This window comes from Aedes albopictus, chromosome 3 (genome assembly GCF_035046485.1).
Source record: "Aedes albopictus strain Foshan chromosome 3, AalbF5, whole genome shotgun sequence".
NCBI lineage: Eukaryota > Metazoa > Arthropoda > Insecta > Diptera > Culicidae > Aedes > Aedes albopictus.
This window is the reverse complement of record NC_085138.1, coordinates 319,038,499-319,062,801: the sequence shown is the minus strand read 5'-3', so window position 1 is coordinate 319,062,801 and position 24,303 is coordinate 319,038,499. Positions and strand designations below refer to the sequence as shown.

The window sequence follows — 24,303 nt, the reverse complement described above, 5'->3', positions numbered from 1 at the left end:
CTATTGCAGATTCAGAGACCCATTTCAGAATGGCTGGAGAGACACGTCCATTCAGAAGTCACTTTCACTAACAATAAGCCCCGCATGTGTACATTACCGTTATCATTTGGATAATGATAATGCAAACACACTTCCTGATTCAAAGAAAATCTTTGAAACTGGCACGTATTTAATTAATTTTGTTGTAGTAAAAGTAATCAGAACATTCTCACCGGAATCCATCCAATGCAAGATAGCGCTGCCATCACCATGGGAACGTCTTCTTTGTGCAGTCAGGCTTCCTCTGCGTCTCGCCACCGTTGCGCTTGCAGTCAGTCATCATTTGAACACACGTCACTTTAGCTCTCACAAAATTATGAATGTTAAACCACACGGGATGATTCTGTAATCCCTCGCGAATCATTGATGCCATGGCGGTAGTTTAAATAGCCACATACGTGAAAAAACACGAAACAAAACTGCAGCCTTAGTGCCTTTACAAAAACTTTTCAATGGAAAACCACTGGAAGGCGTAGCGCCATCATTGACCGTTTTACATGACAACGCGAAACAGACGGCGCATTCCTACACTCTCGAAACGAATTTCAGCACCGTTCCCGAACCAGAACTACTTTAGCAGTGGCATTCAAACACACTCAATCTTTTAAACTACCCGCTATCGCACGATTCATTTGGAAATTATGATTTGTTTCGAAATCAATCAATCCATTTCTCACTATAAAAATTCTCGCAGAACAAGCACTCTTTCACACGCGGAAGCTATCCGGATGGCGTAGCACCAGCCAAACCGTCAGCAGAATCACACAAAATTTGGCGAACGCGAAAGAAACGCGACGAGCAAAACAAAACACGTCTGCACGCGGCTACGCCTACTCGGTTTTTCCGCACGTTTACAATACTTTTAGTGCTCCAAATCACGCTTTGAATTTATGTTGCAGAAGATTAGGGAAAGTTCTGTCGCGCAAAAAACAATGATAAAATCGGAACATAACTGTGTGCCCATTATACATGGTGTGTAAGCCTAAAATTTCTTAAAACAGCCACCATTTTGGATATTTGTGCCGCCATGTTGGGTACCCTGGTCACCATTGTTAGACTCTATACGTTTTTCCAATTCCAAATTATCCCTATACCGCATGATTTTAGAGCCTAAAATTCCTTTAAACAGTAGTAGCCATCATGAATTTTGGGCCGCCATCTTGAATATTATGGTCGTCTTTTTTTAAAACAAATCAAACCAAATTATCCCTATAGGGAATGGTTTCAGATTCAAAACTCCAGAACCAAAACTCCTTAAAACCACTGTCACCTTGAATTTTAGGCCTCCATCTTGTATATTCTAGTCGCCATTTTTGGACTTCCGACATTTTCTCTGCCAAAAATAATCGTATTACATGGTTTTAGAAACTAAAACTCCATATAACAGTTGCCATTGTGAATTTTGGGCCCCCATCTTGCATATTCTGGTCGTTATTTTTGAACTTCTCTATACTAAATATACTCATATTGCATGGTTTTAGAACCTAAAGCTCCTTAAACTGCTGCCATCTTGGATTTTGGGCCGACATCTGGCATATTCTGGTTGCCATTTTTAGAATCCGGACATCTTCCCCATACCAAATATACCCATATTGCATGGTTTTGGAGCCTTAAACTCCTTGAAACAACCACCTCTTTTAGTTGTGGACCGCCATCTTGGATTTTGTGTCACCATCTTGAGTTTTGGCCGACATCGTGCTTTTGTGGTTTCCATTGATGATTTTTGCATAAAATTCGACAACCATGCTAAAGTTTACAAAAATCGGCGCAATTTGATGTGTCGCATGATAGTATTTGGTTCATTTTTATGTATGACTACTTCACTGGTGCTGGCCCGCATCACTAAAATGGCCAAGATTCCAGAACGCCTTAACCGTTCCACACCTTTTTCAATAGCAAACAATGCGACAAAATTCCGATTCAATTAGAAATATAATCCGAAAAATCGGCCATTGGGAAGTACCTTAAAAGTGAGCGATCTTTTTTTTGCGCACAGACATACATACATACATACACATATACATACATACATACATACATACATACATACATACATACATACATGTATACATACATACAAACATACATACATATATACAGCTTGGTGGCAGCTTGGGAATTCATCCTAAGCGAAAATCGTTCACACATCCGTGTGGATTACCACCTTTGGCTCTTCCTTCGGGGAGTGACCGAGCTTCTGGTTTCCAGATAGCTCAAGCAGAGGATGCCTAGGATGTGGCGGGGTTTCAACAGTGGGCTCTGTTGGATCTCCATAAAAAGCCACACATCCGCAAGCAACTCTGTACAAGCGACCTGGTACCGCTTCCAAAGTGCCTTAGCCCAAATACTCGGAGTGCCAACCGGCACATCAGGATCGATGCCAGTAACATCCTGATTATGGCATACTGGTCAACGCAAACGACAACGGACTACGGACTATGGATCGGATGGCGATGATGGGCTGACATTCGTGCTGTTCTGTTCCCTGAGTAAGGAAGGGTGACACCTACTTGAAACGGCGAGCGGGCTAACAGTACGTTTGCCTCCGTCCCGTTAAAACCTTGGCAGGCCTCCAGGTACGTTCAATACTCGCACCAACAAAGGTGGGTAGTAGGCTCAGATGGAACATTCCTGACCTACGCTGATCCGGCTCTGGACACGTACCCCATGAAGGTACGCGTTCAACCCTCGCTTGGCCTCCCTGCTTTGCAAAGATAACCAAGGGATCATAAGCGACTACTACAACGAGTGGAGATAGCGGCCTGGATGCGGTCACGACAGAAGAGGAACTGAGATTTGCCCTAACCGAGCAGTGTAAGCTGGATGTTCCGGTGCAAACCGCAGCGATCGCTACCAGTAGCACAATCCGAAGCGAGCTCCAAGGAAACCAACAGGAGCTAGGGTCTTCGAACCAGCGAGTGTTCACACCGACGCCGAAGAGCAGTGCTGCTCAAGAGTCGGGTTTGGGTGAGGTGAGAAAGAAGGTGAACGAACTGTACGAGTTTGTGAAGGACAGACACAACGTGCACCTGAAAATTAAGCAGATGGTGACGAACATCAAATCTGCTGTTATAGCTGCCGAACGAGAGCAAAAGGCACTTAGATTGAGAGCTGAAACAGCTGAAAAGGCTGTAACGGAAGCTGCAGGAAGAGCTACGGCGGAAACTCGGGAGACGCCTAAGAGTCACCGCTCGGAGAAAAGAGGTAGGGACACGCCTGGAGACGAGGAAGTCCCGAAGAAGCAGAAGAACGATCAGTCGCGCGTCGACAATCAGAGAAACGATGGCAGAGACAGTGGATGGCGCACCGTTGAAAGCCAGCGAGTTAAGAAGAAAAAGCGAAAGGAAAAAATAGAAAGGAAGACGGAACCGGAAAAGAAAGATAAACTTCGGCCATCTAGGAGGAAAAGCAGAGGTGATGCCCTCATAGTCGAAGCGAGCGACAAGACAACGTACGCTGCGCTTCTCAGGAAGGTGAGGGAGGATCCGGACCTTAAGGAGTTGGGCGAGAACGTGGTTAAGACACGGCGCACGCAGAAAGGCGAGATGATCTTCGAGCTAAAGAAAGATCCAGCTGTTAAGAGCCTGGATTACCGGGAACTCGTCGCGAAATCCCTGGGCAGCGATGCAAATGTCAGGGCTCTTTCACAGGAGGTGGTGATCGAATGCAGGGATCTGGATGCGGTCACGACAGAAGAGGAACTGAGATTTGCCCTAACCGAGCAGTGTAAGCTGGATGTTCCGGTGCAAATTCGATTAAGGAAAGCGTTTGGAGGCACCCAGACGGCGGCGATTCGCTTATCGGTTGACGCTGCAAACAAGCTGGTGGAGATCGGCAAGATAAAAGTTGGTTGGGCGGTGGGCACTCTGAGAGCCACTCCTCGAGTTGCTAAGCAGATGGAGAGATGCTTCCGGTGTATAGAGTTCGGTCACCAGGCGCGAAGCTGCAAGGGCCCTGACAGGTCCACATTGTGCTGGAGATGCGGCGGAAGTGGTCACGTTGCTCGAGACTGCACGAAGCAACCGAGGTGTATGTTCTGCAAACCGGAGGACGGAAACGATCATTCGACGGGTGGCTTCAAATGCCCGATGTACAAGAAGGCGAAGGCAGGTCAACAATGACAATGATGGAGATAACGCAAGTGAATCTCAATCATTGCGATGCAGCACAGCAACTGTTGTGGCAGTCGACAACGGAAACCAAGTGCGACGTCGCAATAATTGCAGAGCCGTACCGAGTTCCTATCAATAACGGTAACTGGGTGGCGGATAAAGCAAGGATAGCGGCAATCCAAGTTACAGGCGGGTTTCCCATTCAAGAAGTAGTGGATAACGATCATGAAGGTTTTGTTATCGCCAAGATCAACGGTGTCTTTGTGTGCAGCTGCTATGCGCCCCCAAGGTGGACCCCTGAGCAATACAATCGGATGTTGGATCTACTAACTGATAAGTTGATAGGATGTGCGCCGGTTGTTATCGGCGGGGACTTCAACGCCTGGGCGGTGGAGTGGGGAAGTAGGCTGACCAACGCAAGGGGTTACTGTCTGCTGGAAGCCTTAGCGAAGCTGAATGTTAAAGTGTGCAATGAAGGCTCTGTGAGTATATTCCGTAAGGACGGACGAGAATCCACTATTGATGTGACGTTCTGCAGCCCGTCGCTGATGAACAACATGAACTGGAGAGTAAGCGAAGAATACACGCACAGTGATCATCAGTCCATCCACTACAGCGTCGGTCGGCGGATCTCCGCTCTACCGAGCACCCGGAGGACCTGCGAAAGGAAGTGGAAAACGAAGCAGTTCGACAAGGAGCTTTTTGTCGAGGCACTTCGGACAGACAGCGACACTCCCGCTATGACCGCTGTGGAACTAACGGAAGCAGTAGCGAGGGCATGTGATATTACTATGCCCAGGAAACTCGAACCGAATAACCGCCGGCGTCCAGCTTACTGGTGGAATGAAACGCTCAGCACCCTACGTGCTGCCTGCCTTAAAGCTAGAAGACGATTTCAAAGAGCAAGATCCGAAGCGAGCAGAGAGGAACGCAAGGTGATTTTCCGCGAGGCCAGGACCGCTTTCAAGCGGGAGATTGCTCTGAGCAAGGCCAATTGCTTCAAGGAGCTGTGCAGAGAAGCAGACGCCAATCCCTGGGGACAAGCTTATCGCGTCGTGATGGCGAAGATCAAGGGCCCAGCTACACCAGCTGAAATGTGCCCTGAAAAGCTGGATGTAATTGTGAACGGCCTCTTTCCGAATCACGGTTTAACCACATGGCCACCTACGCCGTACGTCGACGGGGTGGAAGTAGCTGCCGGCGCAAACCGGGTGTCTAACGAGGAACTCCTTACAATAGCCAAAGGACTAAAAGTGAAGAAAGCCCCTGGTCCAGATGGTATCCCCAACATGGCATTGAAAGCGGCGATCGAAGCGTTTCCGGACATGTTCAGGATAACGATACAGAAATGTCTGGTGGATAGCTACTTCCCAGACATTTGGAAGATCCAGAAGCTGGTGTTGCTGCCAAAGCCTGGCAAGCCGCCAGGAGACCCAGCATCGTATCGACCGATATGCCTGCTTGGCAAACTCCTGGAGAAAATCATCCTGAACAGGCTGATAAAGTGTACGGAAAGCGAGAGCGGACTGTCTAATAGGCAGTTCGGGTTTCGGAAAGGGAAGTCGACTGTGGATGCAATCCGGACAGTCATTGCGAATGCGGAGAAAGCCTCAAAGCAGAAGAGGAGAGGTAATCGTTACTGCGCCGTGGTAGCTATAGACGTGAAGAACGCATTCAATAGCGCCAGCTGGGAAGCCATCGCCACTGCACTACACAACATGAGGGTCCCTGACTATCTGTGCAAGGTTCTGAAAAGCTACTTCCAGAATCGAGTCTTGGTCTACGAGACAAACCAGGGTCAGAGATCGGTTAGAGTCACGGCGGGTGTGCCACAGGGCTCCATACTCGGCCCAACGTTGTGGAATATTATGTATGACGGAGTGCTAAGACTTGAACTACCCGGAGGAGTCGAGATCGTCGGTTTCGCGGATGACGTCGTCCTTTCGATAACCGGTGAGACCCTGGAAGAAGTAGAGATGCTGACGGCGGAGACGATCGGTTCCATCGAGGCCTGGATGAGTGAAGTAAAGCTGCGGTTGGCTCTCCATAAGACAGAGGTAGTGCTAGTCAGCAACTGTAAAGCAGTTCAACGGGCCGAAATCAACGTCGGCGGACAGGTTATCCCGTCAAAGCGTGCGTTAAAACACCTGGGCGTGATGGTGGACGACCGATTGAATTTCAATTGCCACGTCGACTATGCCTGTGAGAAGGCAGCGAAAGTTGTTAATGCTGTATCCAGGATTATGCCGAACATCGGTGGACCGAGCAGCAGCAGCAGACGTCTTCTGGCGGGAGTATCCTCTTCGATACTTAGATACGGAGTTCCGGCCTGGGCTACAGCGCTGAAACTGAAGCGGAATCGAACAAAACTTTCGAGCACGTTCCGGCTCATGGCTATTCGTGTGGCGAGCGCGTACAGGACGATATCGTCGGAAGCAGTCTGCATTATCGCCGGGATGGTTCCCATACACATCACCCTGGCAGAGGATGTAGAGTGTTACCGGAGAAGAGGCACAGCAAACGTGAGGAAGACAACCAGAGCGGACTCGTTGGCTAAGTGGCAGCAAGAGTGGAATGACGCGGAGAAGGGTAGATGGACCTACCGGCTTATCCCAGATGTGTCGGTATGGATGTCCAGAAAACACGGAGATGTGAACTTCTACCTAACACAGTTCTTGTCAGGTCATGGATGCTTCAGACAGTATTTGTATCGATTCGGCCATGCACAGTCCCCATTCTGTCCGACATGCCCAAACAACGAGGAGACACCGGAGCACGTGATATTCGACTGTCCGCGATTTGAAGAAGTACGTGGTGACATGCTAGCGAGCGCTGCTGGAAATCTGAGTCCCAACAACGTAGTAGAGAGAATGTGTCAGGACGAAACCGTATGGAATGCGGTGAACAGAGCGGTCACGCGGATCATGTCAGCTCTCCAGCGGAGATGGCGCGAAGATCAAAGAGTATTGGGTCGCGATCGGAGTAGGCTTGATCCACCGCCGGGGACTTGACCGAGTCGTTCGTTGAGTAGTACCGGTTATAGGTCGTCGGGGCGCCGGTGAACCGGAAGTCTACCACCAACCGGAATCGCCGGGCCGACTTCGGCACCTTACTGGTCGGGTTGAAAACATCGGTGTCGAGAGAACTTCCACCGTCGGGGTCTTTCTCTGTCGGAGTAGGCTAGGTCCGTCCACCGCCGGGGACTAGACCGAGTAGACCGCGAAAAAGCACCGGTGCTTGGTCGTCAGGGCGCCTGTGAACCGGAAGCCAGTCTCCAACCGGAATCTCAGAACCGACCTTGGCACCAGCCTGGGAAGTATCGGTAACGGAAGAAGTTTCAGTGTCGGGGAACTCTTCGTCGGATAGGGTAGATCCACCGTCGGGGACTATCCGAGTCGTGCGCGAAAAGCCGGAGTGCTGAATGGCACACGGACGGCATTAGAATAACAAATTTGGTGTATGTTTGTACCAACTGTGTCGCTGAATGGCGATAGGTTAGGTACGAACACTAAAAAGATTAGAATAACAAATTTAGAAGCGACAAAATGTGCATGAGCACAGAAGAAGAAGAGCGCATGAGCGCATTGCCCCCCCTGAAGCAGTCGCATCAGTGGTACCAGGGGGATCGAGGCGACAAGGTGTAGCAGAGTTTTTCCAATCGGTTTTCTCTGCTCGGGAGGTTGGGAGGAAAAAAAAAAAAAAAACATACATATATACATACATACATACATACATACATACATACATTACATACATACATACAGACATCATCTCTATTCGTCAAACTAAGTTGATTGGTATATGTGAATCGACTCTTCGAGCTTTCTATCGAAAATTCGTTACTCGAGTGAACATATAGCCTTTCAGTACACTTTGGAGTACGAGGAAGATAAAAACTAATTTTCGATTAAAGGCTCGATGGGTCAAGTCACATATACCAATCAACTCAGTTCGGTGAATTGAGAAGATGTCTGTGTATGCCTGTGTGCAAAAAAAGTTCACTGACTTTCAAGGCACTTACCATAATCCGATTTTTCAGATTTTAGCACGAAACCAACCGGAATTGTACCGCAATTTTTGCTATTTAAAATGGTTCGGATCGGCCAAGGCGTTTCAGAGATATGACCATTTCAGTGATCTGGACTAGCACCGGTAGAGCTCGTCGTATATAAAACTAAAACAAGCTCTATCATGAGACATTTACAACAGCGCTAATTTTAGTATCCTTTAGCATGGTTGGTAAAAGCGGTGTGGAAATCAACACTGGAGACCAAAAATTACACGATATCAAGATGGTGGCCCAATATCCAAGATGATGGCTCAAAATTCAAGATGGTGGCTTTTTAATGGCGTCTTAGGCTCCAAAAACCATGCAATATGGGTATATTTGGTATAGAAAAGATGTCTGGCGACCACAAATGGCGATTAGAATATCCAAGATGCCGAATTTAATATGCTTAAACAAATTTAAGGCTCCAGCACCATGCAAAATGGATATATTTGGTATGGGGAAGATTACTGCAGTTCAAACATGGCGACCAGAATATTCAAGATGGTGGTCTAATGTCAAAGATGGCTGCTCCATATTCGATATGGAGTTTCAGGCTCTAAAATCGTGCAATATGGGATTATTTGGTATGGGGAAGATGTCTGGAGTCTAAGAATGACGACTAGAATATCCAAGATGGCGGCTTTTAAATGGTTTTTAGGCTCCAAAACCATGCAATCTGGGTATATTTTATATGGGAAAGATGTCTGAAGACCAAAGATGGCGACCAGAATATCTAATATGGCGGTCTAAAATCCCAGATGGCAGCTTCAAATTCAAGACGGAATCTGTTTAATGAAGTTTAAGGCTCTTAAACCATTCAATATAGGTATATTTGATGTGGGGAAAATGTCTGGAGTCCAAAAATGGCGACCAGTATACCCAAGATGGCACCGCCACCGCTAGGTGGTTTAGTTAGGGTTTTTTGTTAGTTTTTTGTAGAAACCCTAAAAATTTTCCAAGTAGCTTAGAATGGTCGTATTTTCGGCAGTTTTGTTTTCTTCGTCATGGGTTTTTTTGTTTTGAAACGTACTGAACCCAGAATTGGCCTCAAATCCTTTCCAACCAAGCTGAACTATTTGCCCAAATTTCAGGCAATTCAGCCCACAAAAAGCCCCCGAGACGAAGAGAACAAACCTGCCGATAATACCCTTGGTCACCCTATTTATTTTTCATCCATTTTTATACTAAGTATAACGAATCAATTTTTATTATTTTTGGTATTAAAATAGATTCTATAGGGTATTGGTTCCCTTATTAAGCATGTGGCTCCCATTTTCATCCTACGAAAAACAAAGGATTGAAGCGCTGTTTGTTTTGTTTCTTATTTTTGTATTTTTTGTTAGAAGTGAGCACGCATGTAAACAAAAAGAACGGAATCAATCGGTGCCGTAATCGCTTGTTTTCGAATAGGATGAATATGGGAGCATGAGATTAATGATGGCACTCGTACCCTATATACAATTTCCTATGAAAAACATATGTAATTTGATGTTTTGTGTATGGAACATTTCTGAAAACCTTCGTCTAATATTTCGACTATACATCATGCGACGAAGGAAAAAAATTCTAAGGGATGAAAGTCTCTTTTTTTAAGATTAATTTCAAGAAAAATTGTCCACGCCTGGTAACCACCTCTGTGTTGAACCTAAAATCTCTAATAACAACAATCCTTCCTTCTCGATTGGCAGGTACGTCCAGCGTGGCCCGGGGGATGAGCGGCTACATAGATGAACTGTCTGGCAATAAAATCAGCACTGCCCTGAAGGACACCATGGGCATGAACGTGGACTTCCTGTCGGACTATCCGGACTTTTTCTCCTTCGTGGTGGTGCTCATTCTGGCCGCCCTGCTGGCGTACGGCGTCAAGGAATCCACTCTGATGAACAACATTTTCACCGGGGTGAATTTGTGCGTTATCGCGATCGTGCTGGTAGCCGGTGGCATGAACTGTAAGTGATGAAGTATTATACCATAACAACAGTACAGGATTAGGCTTCAAACCTGATTTAAGCCTTTATGCAACTAAAAATGCTATATGAAATAGGTTATTCGCATAAGTTCTGATGAAAGTTCTGAAAACCTTTTCACATTACATATTCAAAATAAAACCTTTTCATTTTTTTTCGCATAAGGCAAAGATAAGTTTCCATGCCATTTTCAATGTTTTTGATAAGGCGGTCGTTTTCAGTGTTGACAGAAATATAGCGTTTTTTAAACGGTTCAATAATGTTTAAAAAATATTATTCATATAGAACATTAAAAAAGGTTCTTTGGGAATACTTTGTTGAAACATAGAAGAGTTTACTTCGACCTAACACTACTACTATCCTTGTTTAGGTGATCCAGCCAACTGGCGCATCAAGCCAGAGGACTTCCCCGAAGGTGTTGAAGCTGGTGCAGGAGGATTTGCGCCCTATGGGTTCGCGGGTATCATGGCCGGCGCAGCCAAATGCTTCTACGGTTTTGTAGGATTTGATTGCATAGCCACCACCGGAGAGGAAGCTAAGAACCCAAGTCGTAACATCCCGCTAGCCATTGTGATCTCCCTGATCATCATTTTCTTGGCCTATTTCGGTATTTCCACGGTGTTAACCATGGCGTTGCCATACTATCTACAAAATCCGGACGCCCCCTTCCCGCATCTATTCGAGCAGCTCGAATGGCACGCAATCAAGTGGATCGTGTCGATCGGTGCCATTTTCGCTCTCTGCACCAGCTTGTTGGGAGCCATGTTCCCCCTGCCACGTGTCCTGTATGCCATGTCCTCGGATGGAATCATCTACAAAAAACTGCGCACGGTTCATCCGAAAACGCAAACCCCCGTGCTGGCAACAATTCTGGCCGGATTACTGGCCGCAACCATGGCGATGCTGTTCAACTTGCAGCAACTGATCGATATGATGTCGATCGGTACCCTGCTGGCTTACACGATCGTCGCCGTTAGTGTTCTGGTGCTGAGGTACGAGGATCAAACGCTTCTGCAAAGTACGACGGTTACGATACCTAACGTATTCCGACAGCTGTTCAACGTAGACAAACTGAAGGATCCGAGCTCGCTGTCGTCGGGAATCGTTAAAGTTGGCATTTGCCTGTTTGGTAAGTTCATAACACAGTTTTACACTTTTGAAAAAATCTATAAAATATTTTTTCATATTGGAGACACATTTCAGTGGAAACAAGCTACTTGTACTCATGAAGTTTTGAACTGCCTTAATTTTCATTTATTTAGTTAACATCGAATACATGATAATACTGAATCAACAATTTGCCGCCATAATACTCGATTTGCAGCTGCAGTTCTCCAACGTCGGTCACGCCCAACACTCGCCAGATCACGCTCCACCTGGTCCGCCCATCGTGCTCTCTGCGCTCCACGCTTTTTTGTACCAACCGGATGGTTAGCAAACACCAACTTTGCAGGGTTGTTGTCCGGCATTCTTGCAACATGCCCTGCCCACCGCATCCTTCCGGCTTTGGCCACTTTCTGGATGCTGGGTTCGCCGTAAAGTGCAACGAGCTCATGGTTCATCCTTCTCCGCCACACAGCGTTTTCCTGCACGCCGCCGAAGATCGTCCTTAGCACCCGTCGCTCGAGAACTCCGAGTGCTTGCAGGTCCTCCTCGAGCATCGTCCATGTCTCGTGTCCATAGAGAACCACCGGTCTTATTAAGTCTTGTACATGGTACATTTGGTGCGGGGGTGAATCTTTTTTGACCGCAGTTTCTTCTGAAGACCATAGTAGGCACGACTTCCACTGATGATGCGCCTTCGTATTTCACGGCTCACGTTATTGTCAGCCGTTAGCAAGGAACCGAGGTAGACGAATGCTTCTACCACCTCGAAAGTATCCCCGTCTATCGTAACATTGCTGCCAAGGCTTGTCCTGTCGCGCTTAGTCCCACCTACCAGCATGTACTTTGTCTTAGCCGCATTCACCACCAGTCCGACCTTTGCTGCTTCACGTTTCAGGCGGGTGTACTCTTCTGCCACCGTTCCAAATGTTCTAGCAATAATATCCATGTCATCCGCAAAACAGACAAATTGGCTGGATTTCGTGAAGATCGTACCCCGGCTGTTGAGCCCGGCTCGTCGCATAACACCTTCCAGGGCGATGTTGAATAGTAGGCAGGAAAGTCCATCACCTTGTCGTAGTCCCCGTCGAGATTCGAATGAACTGGATAGTTCACCCGAAATCCTTACGCTGTTCTGCACACCGTCCATCGTTGCTCTTATCAGTCTAGTTCTAGTCAGCTTCCCGGGAAAGCTGTTCTCGTCCATAATTTTCCATAGCTCTGTGCGGTCGATACTGTCGTACGCCGCTTTGAAGTCGATGAACAGGTGATGCGTTGGGACCTGGTATTCACGGCATTTCTGGAGGATTTGCCGTACGGTGAAGATCTGGTCCGTTGTCGACCGGCCGTCGATGAAACCGGCTTGGTAACTTCCTACGAACTCATTTACTTTAGGTGAAAGACGACGGAAGATGATCTGGGATAGCACTTTGTAGGCGGCATTCAAAATGGTGATCGCTCGAAAGTTCTCACACATTAACTTGTCGCCTTTCTTGTGGATGAGACAGATTATCCCTTTCTTCCACTCCTCCGGTAGCTGTTCGGTTTCCCAGATCTTGGCTATTAACTAGTGCAGACAGGTGGCCAACTTTTCCGGGCCCATCTTTATGAGTTCTGCTGCGATACCGTCCTTACCAGCCGCTTTGTTGTTTTTGAGCTGGTGGATGGCATCCTTAACTTCCCTCAGCGTATGTGTTGGTTCGTTCCCGTCCTCTGCTGCACCAACATAGTCATTTCCTCCGCTGCCTTGGTCCTCCGTGCCTACATTCTCTTCGCCATTCAGGTGCTCGTCGAAGTGCTGCTTCCACCTTTCGATCACCTCACGTTTGTCCGTCAGGAGGCTCCCGTCCTTATCCGTGCAGATTTCGGCTTGTGGCACGTAGCCTTTGCGGGATGCGTTGAGCTTCTGGTAGAACTTACGTGTTTCCTGTGAACGGCACAGCAGTTCCATTTCCTCGCACTCCACTTCTTCCAGGTGGCGCTTTTTCCCCCGGAAGAGACGGGTCTGTTGCTTCCGCTTCTGTCTGTATCGCTCCACATTCTGTCGGGTTCCATGCTGCAGCATCACCGCCCGCGCTGCATCCTTCTCCTCCAGAACCACTCTGCACTCCTCGTCGAACCAATCGTTTCGTCGATTCCGTTCTACGTACCCGATAGTGCTCTCGGCTGCGTTGTTAATGGCTGCTTTGACTGTACTTCAGCAGTCCTCTAGAGGGGCCACATCGAGCACACCCTCGTCCGGCAACGCTGCCTCGAGATTCTGCGCGTATGCGGTGGCGACATCCGTTTGCTACAGTCGCTCTAGATCGTACCGGGGCGGCCGCCGGTACTGTACATTGTTAATATCGGAGAGTTTTGGGCGCAGTTTAACCATCACCAGGTAGTGATCAGAGTCGATACTAGCGCCACGATAGGTCCTGACGTCAATAATGTTGGAGAAGTGCCGTCCATCAATCAGAACGTGGTCGATTTGCGATTCCGTTTGTTATGGTGATCTCCAGGTGTAACGATATGGGAGGGAGGCTGTGCTGGAAAAAGGTTCTACGAATGGCCATGTTCTTGGAGGTGGCGAAATCGATGAGCCGTAGGCCATTTTCGTTCGTCAGCTGGTGGGCGCTGAACTTTCCAATCGTCGGTCTGAATTCCTCCTCCTGGCCTACCAGAGCGTTTAGATCCCCTATGATGATTTTGACGTCGTGGTTTGGGCAGCGGTCGTACTCGTGTTCGAGCTGCGCGTAAAATGCGTCTTTGTCATCATCAGTGCTTCCGGAGTGAGGGCTGTGCACGTTTATTATGCTAATGTTGAAGAATCGGCCCTTGATCCTCAACCTGCACATTCTTTCGTCGATCGGCCACCAACCGATCACACGCCTCTGCATGTCGCCCATCACTATGAAAGCTGTTCCCAGATCGCGTGTGTTGCCGCAACTCTGGTAGATGGTATGATTACCTCTTAACGTTCGCACCATAGATCCTGTCCGAATCCGCAGTCCTTCAGTATATCAGCGAGTATGCGGGTGCTCCCGATGAAGTTGAGAGATCTGCAGTTCCGCGTACCGAGCTTCCAATCGCAAATCCCTTTTCGTCGCTGTGGTCGTCGCCATTGGTATCGGTTCGCATTCTTCTCTTGTTGATTTTCCGGTGCTAGTCGTTTTTACGGCTGGCTCGCAGGGCCTGACACCAACCCATTAGGGAGCTGGGCTTACATTCCCGGAAGCTACGGGTTCTACATTGGCATTTCCTCCAACTACAGTGCTGAATAGCTAGGCTCAAGCGCAAGCGCCAGTGCACAATATTGCACGGCATAAAAAAGGTGCATAAATGAAAAGTGCATAAAAATAATCTGCATAATAAAAGGTATAAGTCTTCAGTGCAGCATTTAAACTAATTCAAAGCGGATCATATATTTTATACGATGAATCATTTTTTATGATGAATGATTAATAATTGATTAAATTTGTTTTCTTATGATTAAGATTACTGATTAATGATTTAATTGCGAAAGTAATGTGATTGAGATTAATGATTAATGATTAAACGATATTTTTTTGTGATCATGATTAATGATTTTTGCTTAATCTCAATCATCAATCATTAATCAATAATCATGAATGATTAAATTTATGATCAATCATTAACGCTCTGGGCGTAAGATGCCACGACATTAAAAAATGACGACCATAATTTTTCAGTCATTTCATACCCCTTTCTCCCCCCTCTCAATCTACTTGGAAACACTTGGCTGATTTTCCTATCAGAAAACCTGCAAGCAGGAAAAATCGGAACTTGATACCATTCTCCAATTGTAATGATAAAATCACATTCAGGAATGATTTTATGAGTTGAGCTATTTAACACCACCTTGGGGCATTTTGGACTTTGTTCCCCTACACTAACTTTCCCATAAGTATAATTTTAGCAGTAGAAACATAATCACTACGAATTCAACCAACTAATTTCTGACGACTTTCTCTCGTTACAGCCGTTCTAGTGTGCGCCGTCTGTTCAATCCTGGTCTTGGCAACGGATGAACTCTCCGCCGAATACCCCGGTACGATCGCTGCCATCTCCGTTCTAGGTGCCTTCATGGTGCTCCTGATCATTATCACCGCCTTCCAGCCAACCGAGAGCACCAAACTGACGTTCAAAGTTCCTCTGGTTCCCCTCCTGCCGATGCTGAGTGTGTTCTTCAACCTGTACCTGATGTTCCAGCTGGATGCCGGAACGTGGATCCGGTTTGCCGTGTGGATCGTGATCGGTTACCTGATCTACTTCACGTACGGAATCAAACACTCCGTGGAGGGTGCCATTGCCAAGCAGGCGGCCGTCAAGGCGAACGGAACCACCGTCGTGAAGAACGGAATCGACAACAGTGCCTTCGATGCGAGCCACGACAAGTTTGTGTCGACGGTGGAGCCGGCTGAGAATACCAAGCGGAGTTCCAAGAACTCCTACTCACTGAACAACGAATAGCTAGGAGGGGGCGGTACGGCAGGCCGCAAGGCAAACCCCAGCTAGAGGCATTTTCTTCGTACGCACTTGACGATATTTAGCAGTTAAGTACAAACCACCAAGAGAGTATGTTAGATTTTTTTTCGTTAATATCAGCTCTCTCGAATCGATTTTACTTTGATCAGGAGCGTTTGCCGATACGCTGCACAGTGGTCTAATAGGAAGCTTTACGAGGATGTGTGAACATTTTGATTCAGACAACAACAGTATATCATCCATGTCTTCAATTTCAAACCCGACTCAAAGTGCACATGTTCTTGTGTAATCTTCTTATTAGGCCGATAGACCGGCAGGGTGTTTCACATGTATTATAGAGGTTAGGACTCGTGGTATTTTTTTTGTTCATAATTAAGAAAATTACCAACCTAGATAGAGGAACCAGACGCTTAGTGATATTCAAAGGTTTAAAGTATTTGTCCTGCCTCCGAAGTCCGGTTGCGAATATGATGGATTGGATAGAAAGTTCAATCCGGTCATCCGATGCAGTGTGTGAGCTGTGAGGCGAAACCAGAAACAATGCTTGTGATAAAAAGAATTTAGTGGTACGATTTTTATTTTATCAACCTAATCGATACATCAAGACAATATTTTAAGCCAGAAGAAAGAAACAAAAAGTGAAGCCTATTTTTTATTAAAAACCTACCGACGTACATCAGACACCTGAAACCAGATTGTGTCGACAGTTTGTAATTGAGCAAAACCCAATAAATCAAGATTAACAGTAATTGTGTGATTGTTTTCGCTTATCGTCGTCGCCAAAGTCTGCGCCGAATTGTAGACACGCGCCTATTGACGTGGGGGCAAAAGCACAGACACACACACAGTAAACCGAAAAGAACTGTATGACTGGACTTTTGACGTAATGAAAGCCTTCTACCGTTCGCGCCATACTTATCAGTTAATTTCGGCGGCGATTGGGAATAGGGGATAAAATTCTTGAGTCGGATTTGATGACAAAGCCCTTGATGGTCATGAACGGAGCTTATCAGGAGAGCCCGTAAGCCATGTATGTGGTATATAATTGTCGACGATTGGCCGGTAGTTGTTTGTAGATAGTAAAAGAAATTTTCCCAATATTTTTTTTTTATCAGCGTTGACTTCGAAGGATTTCTATATCAGTATATTTAACGAGGGATTAAAGTATAACAACCCATAATGGAAAAAATCCAATCAAGGACTACCGACGACTGGAAATGGTTCATATTTTGTTCAAAGTAAGGCTGATACAAATTTTATTTTGACTTTTTGTCTCCCCCCCTTCCAAAATTTTTGACTGGATTTTGCATTTTGAGGGGGCAGATAAAAAAATATTTTACGAAATTTCGAGTCTTGCTCAAAATTCTTTAACGAATCCGATGAGTTTTTAATATTTTTTAAATTATATGCTTTATTATTTTTATCCCCCCCCCCTCGACCAGTCAGAGAGTGGTGGGACAAAAAGTGAAATAAATATTTGTAACGGCCTAATTGCATTTTTGTCGATTTTAAGTAATTCGTCACCAAATCGACTGCGGATGTTCCAAAGATCACCCCCTGCTAGAACAATAGCTTTTATACATCATGTACCATGTCGGCCGAGCAATTTACCACCAATCAGTAAAATACACGTAATGATTGAACAAATGTTATCTATTGCGCGTCTCCCTTCGGTTTGTCACCTGCTGCTTCTAAAGAACTCTGAGCTTTATAAATGGCTCTATGCAGTACAGTTGTTGCACCGGACGAATTTCGCCCCAAATCGTATTCGGAGTTGGCAGCACCCTCTCAGATTACAATGAAACTTTCTGGGTATGTACACCAAGACTAGATAAGCCACTTTGCATACTTAGTTTCTTCAAAATTTATCTGGACTGACTTTTGAAAAGGGCTAAACTTTTTTTATGGATTTTTAAAAAATGTTTTTAATCAAAAAATGACTACTCCTACAAAAAAGTGTTGTATGGGTGATTATCACAAAATAAGTCAAATTTTAAGAAAAAAATACTGAAAAAAATCCAAAATGAGCCCTACACTGAAAAAAATCATTTCTAAAAATTCAAAGTTGATTTAAAAAAAAAACACCATTTTTGATTTTGATGAAATTTTGTCTCAAGACAGGTAATTATGTTCCCTACCAACCGTCCATACATCACAAGATAGGCACTTTTAAGGAAAAAAAGTTTTTCTAACAAAAACTTTTTCATGTCCAAATTATTATTTTTTCAGTGTCTTTTTTTAAAAACAAACTAAACCAGTGAAGGTTATCTAGTAATCTCAAAATGCAATGAAACTTATTGTGTCATATGCGACAATGCAATGCACCCATATTCACGCAGCAGCACTCTAGAAGTACGAAACAATATACAATTAGAACACGCATTTCATACGTGCTGCTGTAATTTCTACCCAAACGTTTCTACCCCATGTTCTTACCTAATATTAGGTAAGGCTATTTATTAGATTCGAACTACCTAATCGAAAAAAAAAAATCAAGAGTTGTACCTAAAGCAAATATGAACAAAACAAGAAAATGAATCGGTATCATTCAACGTGTTACTTCTCTTTGGTTATTAAAGGCAGTTCTGAAAAGTAATGGATCAATCGTATAAATCAAAATTCAACAAATTCAAGTGCAGTGCAAAAATAAACAATCCAAAGTGCAACCGTCATAATCTACGGGGCATGTCATTAAGATTGATAGATAAGATTCATTCCATGGGATATACACATGAAATCGACGAATCGATGAGTATTTGTGAGTCATGTCGTGGATTGATAAGTCACAACAGAAGCCCGAATACGAAAAAACGCCGATCGGATGGAAACGACGAAACTATGCAACCATCATTTAGTGGACAGCAACATCATGATGTTCCAGAACCAGAACCGTCAACGAGTGGTCAACAAATCGAACATGAGCTGGGTAAGTAAGCCTTCAACGTGTTAGCTTCTTTTATATAACTCATTTTGCAGCTCGTTGCAAAACTACATTTTTCAGTATTCTTCGTATTTATCCAACCCGGCAAGCCTCGTTGGATAAATGTACTACTTGTGCGAAAAAAAATCATTTTTGCAACTCGTTGCATAAATAACTATCATTAGCTTTCCACTGCATTCATTATTATATTGTTAACCTTAACTTTTATCTTACAGATATGGTACCATCTATTCCATCATTGGAGTCAATTCCGTCAACAGATCAACTACAGGGTCCCCATAATATTGAGAAGTTTAATACCATTGCTGATTTTATATCCTTCAAAAGAAGAATATTAAAGATGTTGACAAGTTCAGGGCTTGTGCAGTCTCCGCTGTGCGGTCCAATGACCACCCGTATTTATACTACCTTAGGTAGACATAATGAATTATACCTAGACATTTAGGTACTGTAATGAATAGTATTTCATGTAGGTAGATATCCTATGCACACAACCATTAGGTAGACACTACAGCTGAAACATTGAGTTTATCGCCAATCTCATCTAGAAACATGAGAAGTATGGAATATCGCATAAACAAATCATTGCAGATTACGAAAGCAGTTCGAAAAAATATCTTCGGAATAGATTCAACGGATGTTGGCAAAGTGGAGGCGTATGACGAGATAATTATGCAGTTAAAGGATAAGTTCAATCACCCTACAACTGACAGAAGCGAACAGATTAAAATACTATCTGTACTTCCTAAGTCTTGGTCGGTAAATAAAATCACAAGAGAGTTTAACGCACCAATGTATATGGCGAGGCAGGTGAAGGATCTTGTTTATGAACAGGGTATTCTTTGTACCACCGAAAAAAAGAAGGGGGCATGGTATTGATGACGATACAAAACAAATAGTAAGAGAATTTTTTGATGATAATGATATCAGCAGGCCAATGCCAGGAACAAATGATTTTGTTTCTGAGGTTCGAAATGAAAAAAAAAACAACAAGTTCAAAAACGACTTTTGATGATGTCGCTCAAAGAGGCTTATATGATTTTTGTAGATATATACAAAACTGTTGTGAATATTGGTTTCACAGTATTTACACAGTTGCGACCAAAGCATTGTATTTTACTTGATTCTACTGGTATACATAATGTATGCATATGTACTATTCATGAAAATGTAAATTTAATGTTCAAAAGTATAAGAATTGTGTCACAAGATGAAATAATACAAAAAATGCTTTGCGATATTTCCACCAGAACAGATAATTGCTTTTTCCGTGCTTGTGAAAAGTGTGCTTGTAATGAACACATTGAAGAGGAACTTACATTGATATTAGAATCAAATGACAAAGAAGAGATTATATTTCAGCAGTGGTTGAATACTGATCGCTGTAATTTAGAAACGATTATTAAACCTGTTGATGAATTTGTTCCGTATCTTGTTGATAAAATTGACAAACTTATAACACACGACTTTATTCATAAACAACAACCATCATTTCTCAGAAATAAAAAAGATACATTAAAGGATGATGAAATTCTTGCGATTTGTGATTTCTCTGAAAACTATTCATTCATAATTCAAAATGCTGCTCAAGGATATCATTGGAACAACTCGCAAGCAACAATACACCCATTTGAAATTTACTATATGAAAGATAATAAACTTGTAAATGTTAGCTTCATTATCATATCGGAAGTAATGGCTCACGATACAGTTGCGGTCCAGTTGTTCATCTCAAAAATGATAGATTTTATTAAACAATTAACGAACTTTTCTAAAATTTATTTTATGTCTGATGGGGCAGCATCACAATACAAAAATAAGAAGAACTTTGCTAGTCTATGTAGATTCCAGTCAAAGCATGCATTAAGAGCAGAATGGCATTTTTTTGCAACGTCCCACGGTAAAGGTCCATGTGATGCTTTATTTCTTTATTTCGTCAATCCAACGTAGACTAGTACATAGACATAAACATATACATAAATTTTGTTTTCTATTTCGAATTAATGCATTTTATTATTTTTTCATAGGGGTCTAAAAAGTAGTTCGTTCAAACTATGCGTGTCTATTTCTGTTGTTATTGAAATATTGTTTCAGATTATGCCGAGACATTGTAAAGTCAATCATTTTGCAATGTTCATTATAGATTGACATCATTTGATTAATTGGTCCAAATTTAGCGTAATCCGTCCGATTATAGCAAGTTTTAAAAGGTGTTCGACTACGAAGACGCCGTGTAGGCGCATAGAAATTGAATTTAGATAAAATTTCAGATGAGTAAATTCGTTGCGAAATAATATCATTTACAAATGAGATCATGGCGATCTCACGACGCTCTTTTAATGTCTGAATGTTTATAAGCATGCAGCGTGCTTCATATGATGGAAGAGGAAATACTGTCCAACCTAGTTTCCGAAGAGCATATAATAGAAATTGTTTTTGTACTGATTCTATCGTGTCGATGTGCGTTATTCTGAAAGGGGACCAGACAACGCTGCAATATTCCAGAATTGACCTCACATAAGAAATGTACAGAGTTTTTATTGTATACGGGTCTTCAAAATTGTAGCTGAAGCGTTTTATAAACCCAAGCATATTATTTGCTCTATGGATAATCGTATTGTAACGGTCTGTGAAAGTTAGTTTAGAATCCAAAATAACTCCTAGATCCCTAACTCTTTCACATGTTTCTACTTCTTGGTTTCCTAGAGTAATTGCGCTAGTAGGTGTGCTTATTTTCTGCTAAAAGTTATTAAATTACACTTTTTAACATTCAGCTGCAATAAGCTTTTAGAGCACCATTTGTAAAAAACATGAATTTCCTTCTGAAATATACTTATATCTTGGTTATTCCTGATTTCCAAAAAAAGCTTCATGTCATCAGCATAGATAAGTAATTTGACTTTTTCAAGAATGAAGGAAATGTCATTTACGTACAGTATGAATAAAAGGGGACCTAGATGAGAACCTTGAGGAACTCCAGATGTGACTTGAATTGGATTAGATTGTTTTCCATTGAATTTTATTATTTGTTCTCGGTTCGTGAGATACGACTCAAGCCACTTTAGAAGCCCGAGTTCTATTCCATTTTTCTGCAATTTGAAGAGTAACAATGGAATATCAATCCTATCGAAAGCTTTACTAAAGTCGGTGTATAGAGCTTCTACGTGGTTGCCATTATTCATGGCATTCAACGTGTAGTTAATGAATTCTATAAGGTTTGTAGCAGTAGAACGTCCCTTAAAGAATCCATGCTGCTTATCTGTAATTCTGTGTTTTAATTGAATAAATATTTTTTCGTTAATTATTGCTTCAAACAGCTTAGGAATGCAAGAAATAATGGCTATTCCACGATAATTACGTACGTCTGATTTTTTTTCCTGATTTAAAGATGGGCACTAAATATGAATTCTTTCATGCTTTTGGAAAGGTGCGGGACTCAATAGATATTTCAAAGAGCCAGAATAATGGAGCAGTAAGCTCAGTCGCTAGAGTTTTCATAAATATTGGCGGGATTCCGTCAGGTCCAGCACCTTTAGAAGCATCTAATTTTTGTAGGCCGTGTAGTATTTCGTGTACCTTGACGTGATTGACACCTACATCCGCTGGGTATTCAGGTATGTATTCAAAAAAATCACGGTCACGATCCTCTTCGGAATAAGAAGTATATATTTCCTGGAAAAATGATGCGAAGAGATTACAAATATCTTCCGAGTTATTGCCAACGCATTGGTCCAAATACATTGAAGATGGAAAATTATTAGATTTAAGTTTCGACTGTACGTAATTAAAGAAGTTCTTCGGACACAACTTTATCTCTTTTTCAGTGTTCGTGTTGTACTCTTCAAATGCAACGTCGATGGCTAAGTTGAGTTGATCGCAGATGTCTAGATATTTTTCCAAATTTTCGTTAGTTTGGTTATTTTTGTAATTCTTATGTGCTTTCTGTTTTCGGTTTTTTAAATTTTTTATTTGTCTATTGTACCAAGCTGGAAATTTTGAGTTGCGGTTCCGTCTTTTTTTCTTGACAGGTACCTCTTCAAGAATAATTCTAAAAATAATGTTGTAAAATAATTCAACTGCAGTATCGACGCATCCTTCATTCTTTAACAATAGTTGCCAATTTATACTATTAAGTTTATGTCTAATGTTTGCTTTATGGTATTCAAAGACTTCCTCGTACTCACAATCGTTGGGTCTATGATTTTCATGAACAAACAATGAGTATTCGATTGCTGTGTGAAATGCTTCATTCTTCCATAGAGGTTGTAATGAAGCAGCAACACAGAAATCTTCCTGAATATTCGTGAGAAGAAAATCAAGATAGCAATTTTGTTGATTTTTTATATGATTAATTTGATTTAAAGATAAAGCAGCAGATCTGTCAAAAATTAATTGCAATGTTTCGTTTTCACCAACGATTGGAAGTAGAATTTGGTCATTTTCTGAGTCATGGATAAAATCGGCGTTGCGTTGGTTAAAGTCCTCATAAATGTGAACTTTAACCTCCGGTGGAAGTTCTGATAATATTTTTTCAGCAATTTCAAAGAAATTTTCATAACTGCTTTTGTTAGTGCGGTCTGGGGGAAAATATACAGAGGCAAAAACATGAGTTTCACCTGCAATGTATGTTTTCACCCAAACATGTTCAAATGCATTATTTTTTGTAGAGTGTAGAAGTTCAGAATTAAATTTTGTCGAAATAGCAACAAGAACTCCACCTCCAGACTTTTTTCCAGACTCGAGAAAGTCTCGGTCATCTCTGTATACATTAAAGCTATTTCCGAAATTTTCTTCGCTTCTCACGCTTTCATCCCAGCTAGTTTCAGTTGCCAAAAGTATAGAAAAGGATGAGCTAATAATTTTTTTTATGTATTTCCTTCATTTTTGCTGTATGCGAATACTAGTGGTTGTCATCCCATCAATACAGACAGTTGCTGGTTGATCTTTCATATATGCAAGGAACAACCGAACAACCCTCATAATACCAGGATCACGTAGTCTTGCCTTTAAGAAGCGACCGTCTCCCTCAGCAGATTGTTCAGTAAGGCGGACGATGGGTGGGCGCATTGGGTCGAGCTGCATTTCACTATCATGTTGCTGTTGAACTTGTTGCTGCTGCTGTTGTTGTTGTTGTTGTTGTTGTTGTTGTTGTTGTTGTTGTTGTTGTTGTTGTTGTTGTTGTTGTTGTTGTTGTTGTTGTTGTTGTTGTTGTTGTTGTTGTTGTTGTTGTTGTTGTTGTTGTTGTTGTTGTTGTTTTTGCAAGGTTCCTTGTTTTTGGTTTTGTTGTTGTTGGTTGTTTTGGGGTTGAAGTTGAGCATGATTTGGTATGTTTTGCTGCAGTTGTTGTGTTTGTTGGGTTCGATAAGGGTTGATCGTTTCACCTTTTTTAAAAGTGATGAAACTTGATTTTGCAGCAGTCGTTGAAAGTCCTGCAATTGGATGCTCAGTAGATTCCGGTGGGCCAGAGAATTGATTTTTTGCCATTACCAAAAGTTGTTTATCTGTAGGTTTGTTGGTCGCATTGTTATTGTAGTCTTGGTGTACATTTTGCTTTCGATGCTTTTTATTTCGTGTCACCTTCTTAGTTGTGTTTCCGAGGGT

General features: G+C 43.2%; 1 protein-coding gene and 1 long non-coding RNA gene across 3 annotated transcripts in view; both read left to right on the top strand.

Moving 5' to 3' along the window:
* The window catches only part of LOC134284183 (uncharacterized), a 531,430-nt gene that overhangs the window by 106,158 nt on the left and 400,969 nt on the right, over positions 1-24,303 (top strand). The window lies entirely within an intron of this gene.
* The window catches only part of LOC109401173 (cationic amino acid transporter 3-like), a 236,086-nt gene that overhangs the window by 71,961 nt on the left and 139,822 nt on the right, over positions 1-24,303 (top strand). Inside the window, exons 3-5 of one of the 2 annotated variants that reach the window (XM_062842663.1) lie at positions 9,891-10,151; positions 10,540-11,298; positions 15,256-16,510. In XM_062842663.1, coding sequence (XP_062698647.1) covers positions 9,891-10,151; positions 10,540-11,298; positions 15,256-15,746 — 1,511 coding nt within the window. In that variant the 3' untranslated portion in view covers positions 15,747-16,510. Of the gene's footprint in view, positions 1-9,890; positions 10,152-10,539; positions 11,299-15,255; positions 16,511-24,303 lie in introns of those variants that run through there. The other variant, XM_062842662.1, reaches the window with a different exon arrangement.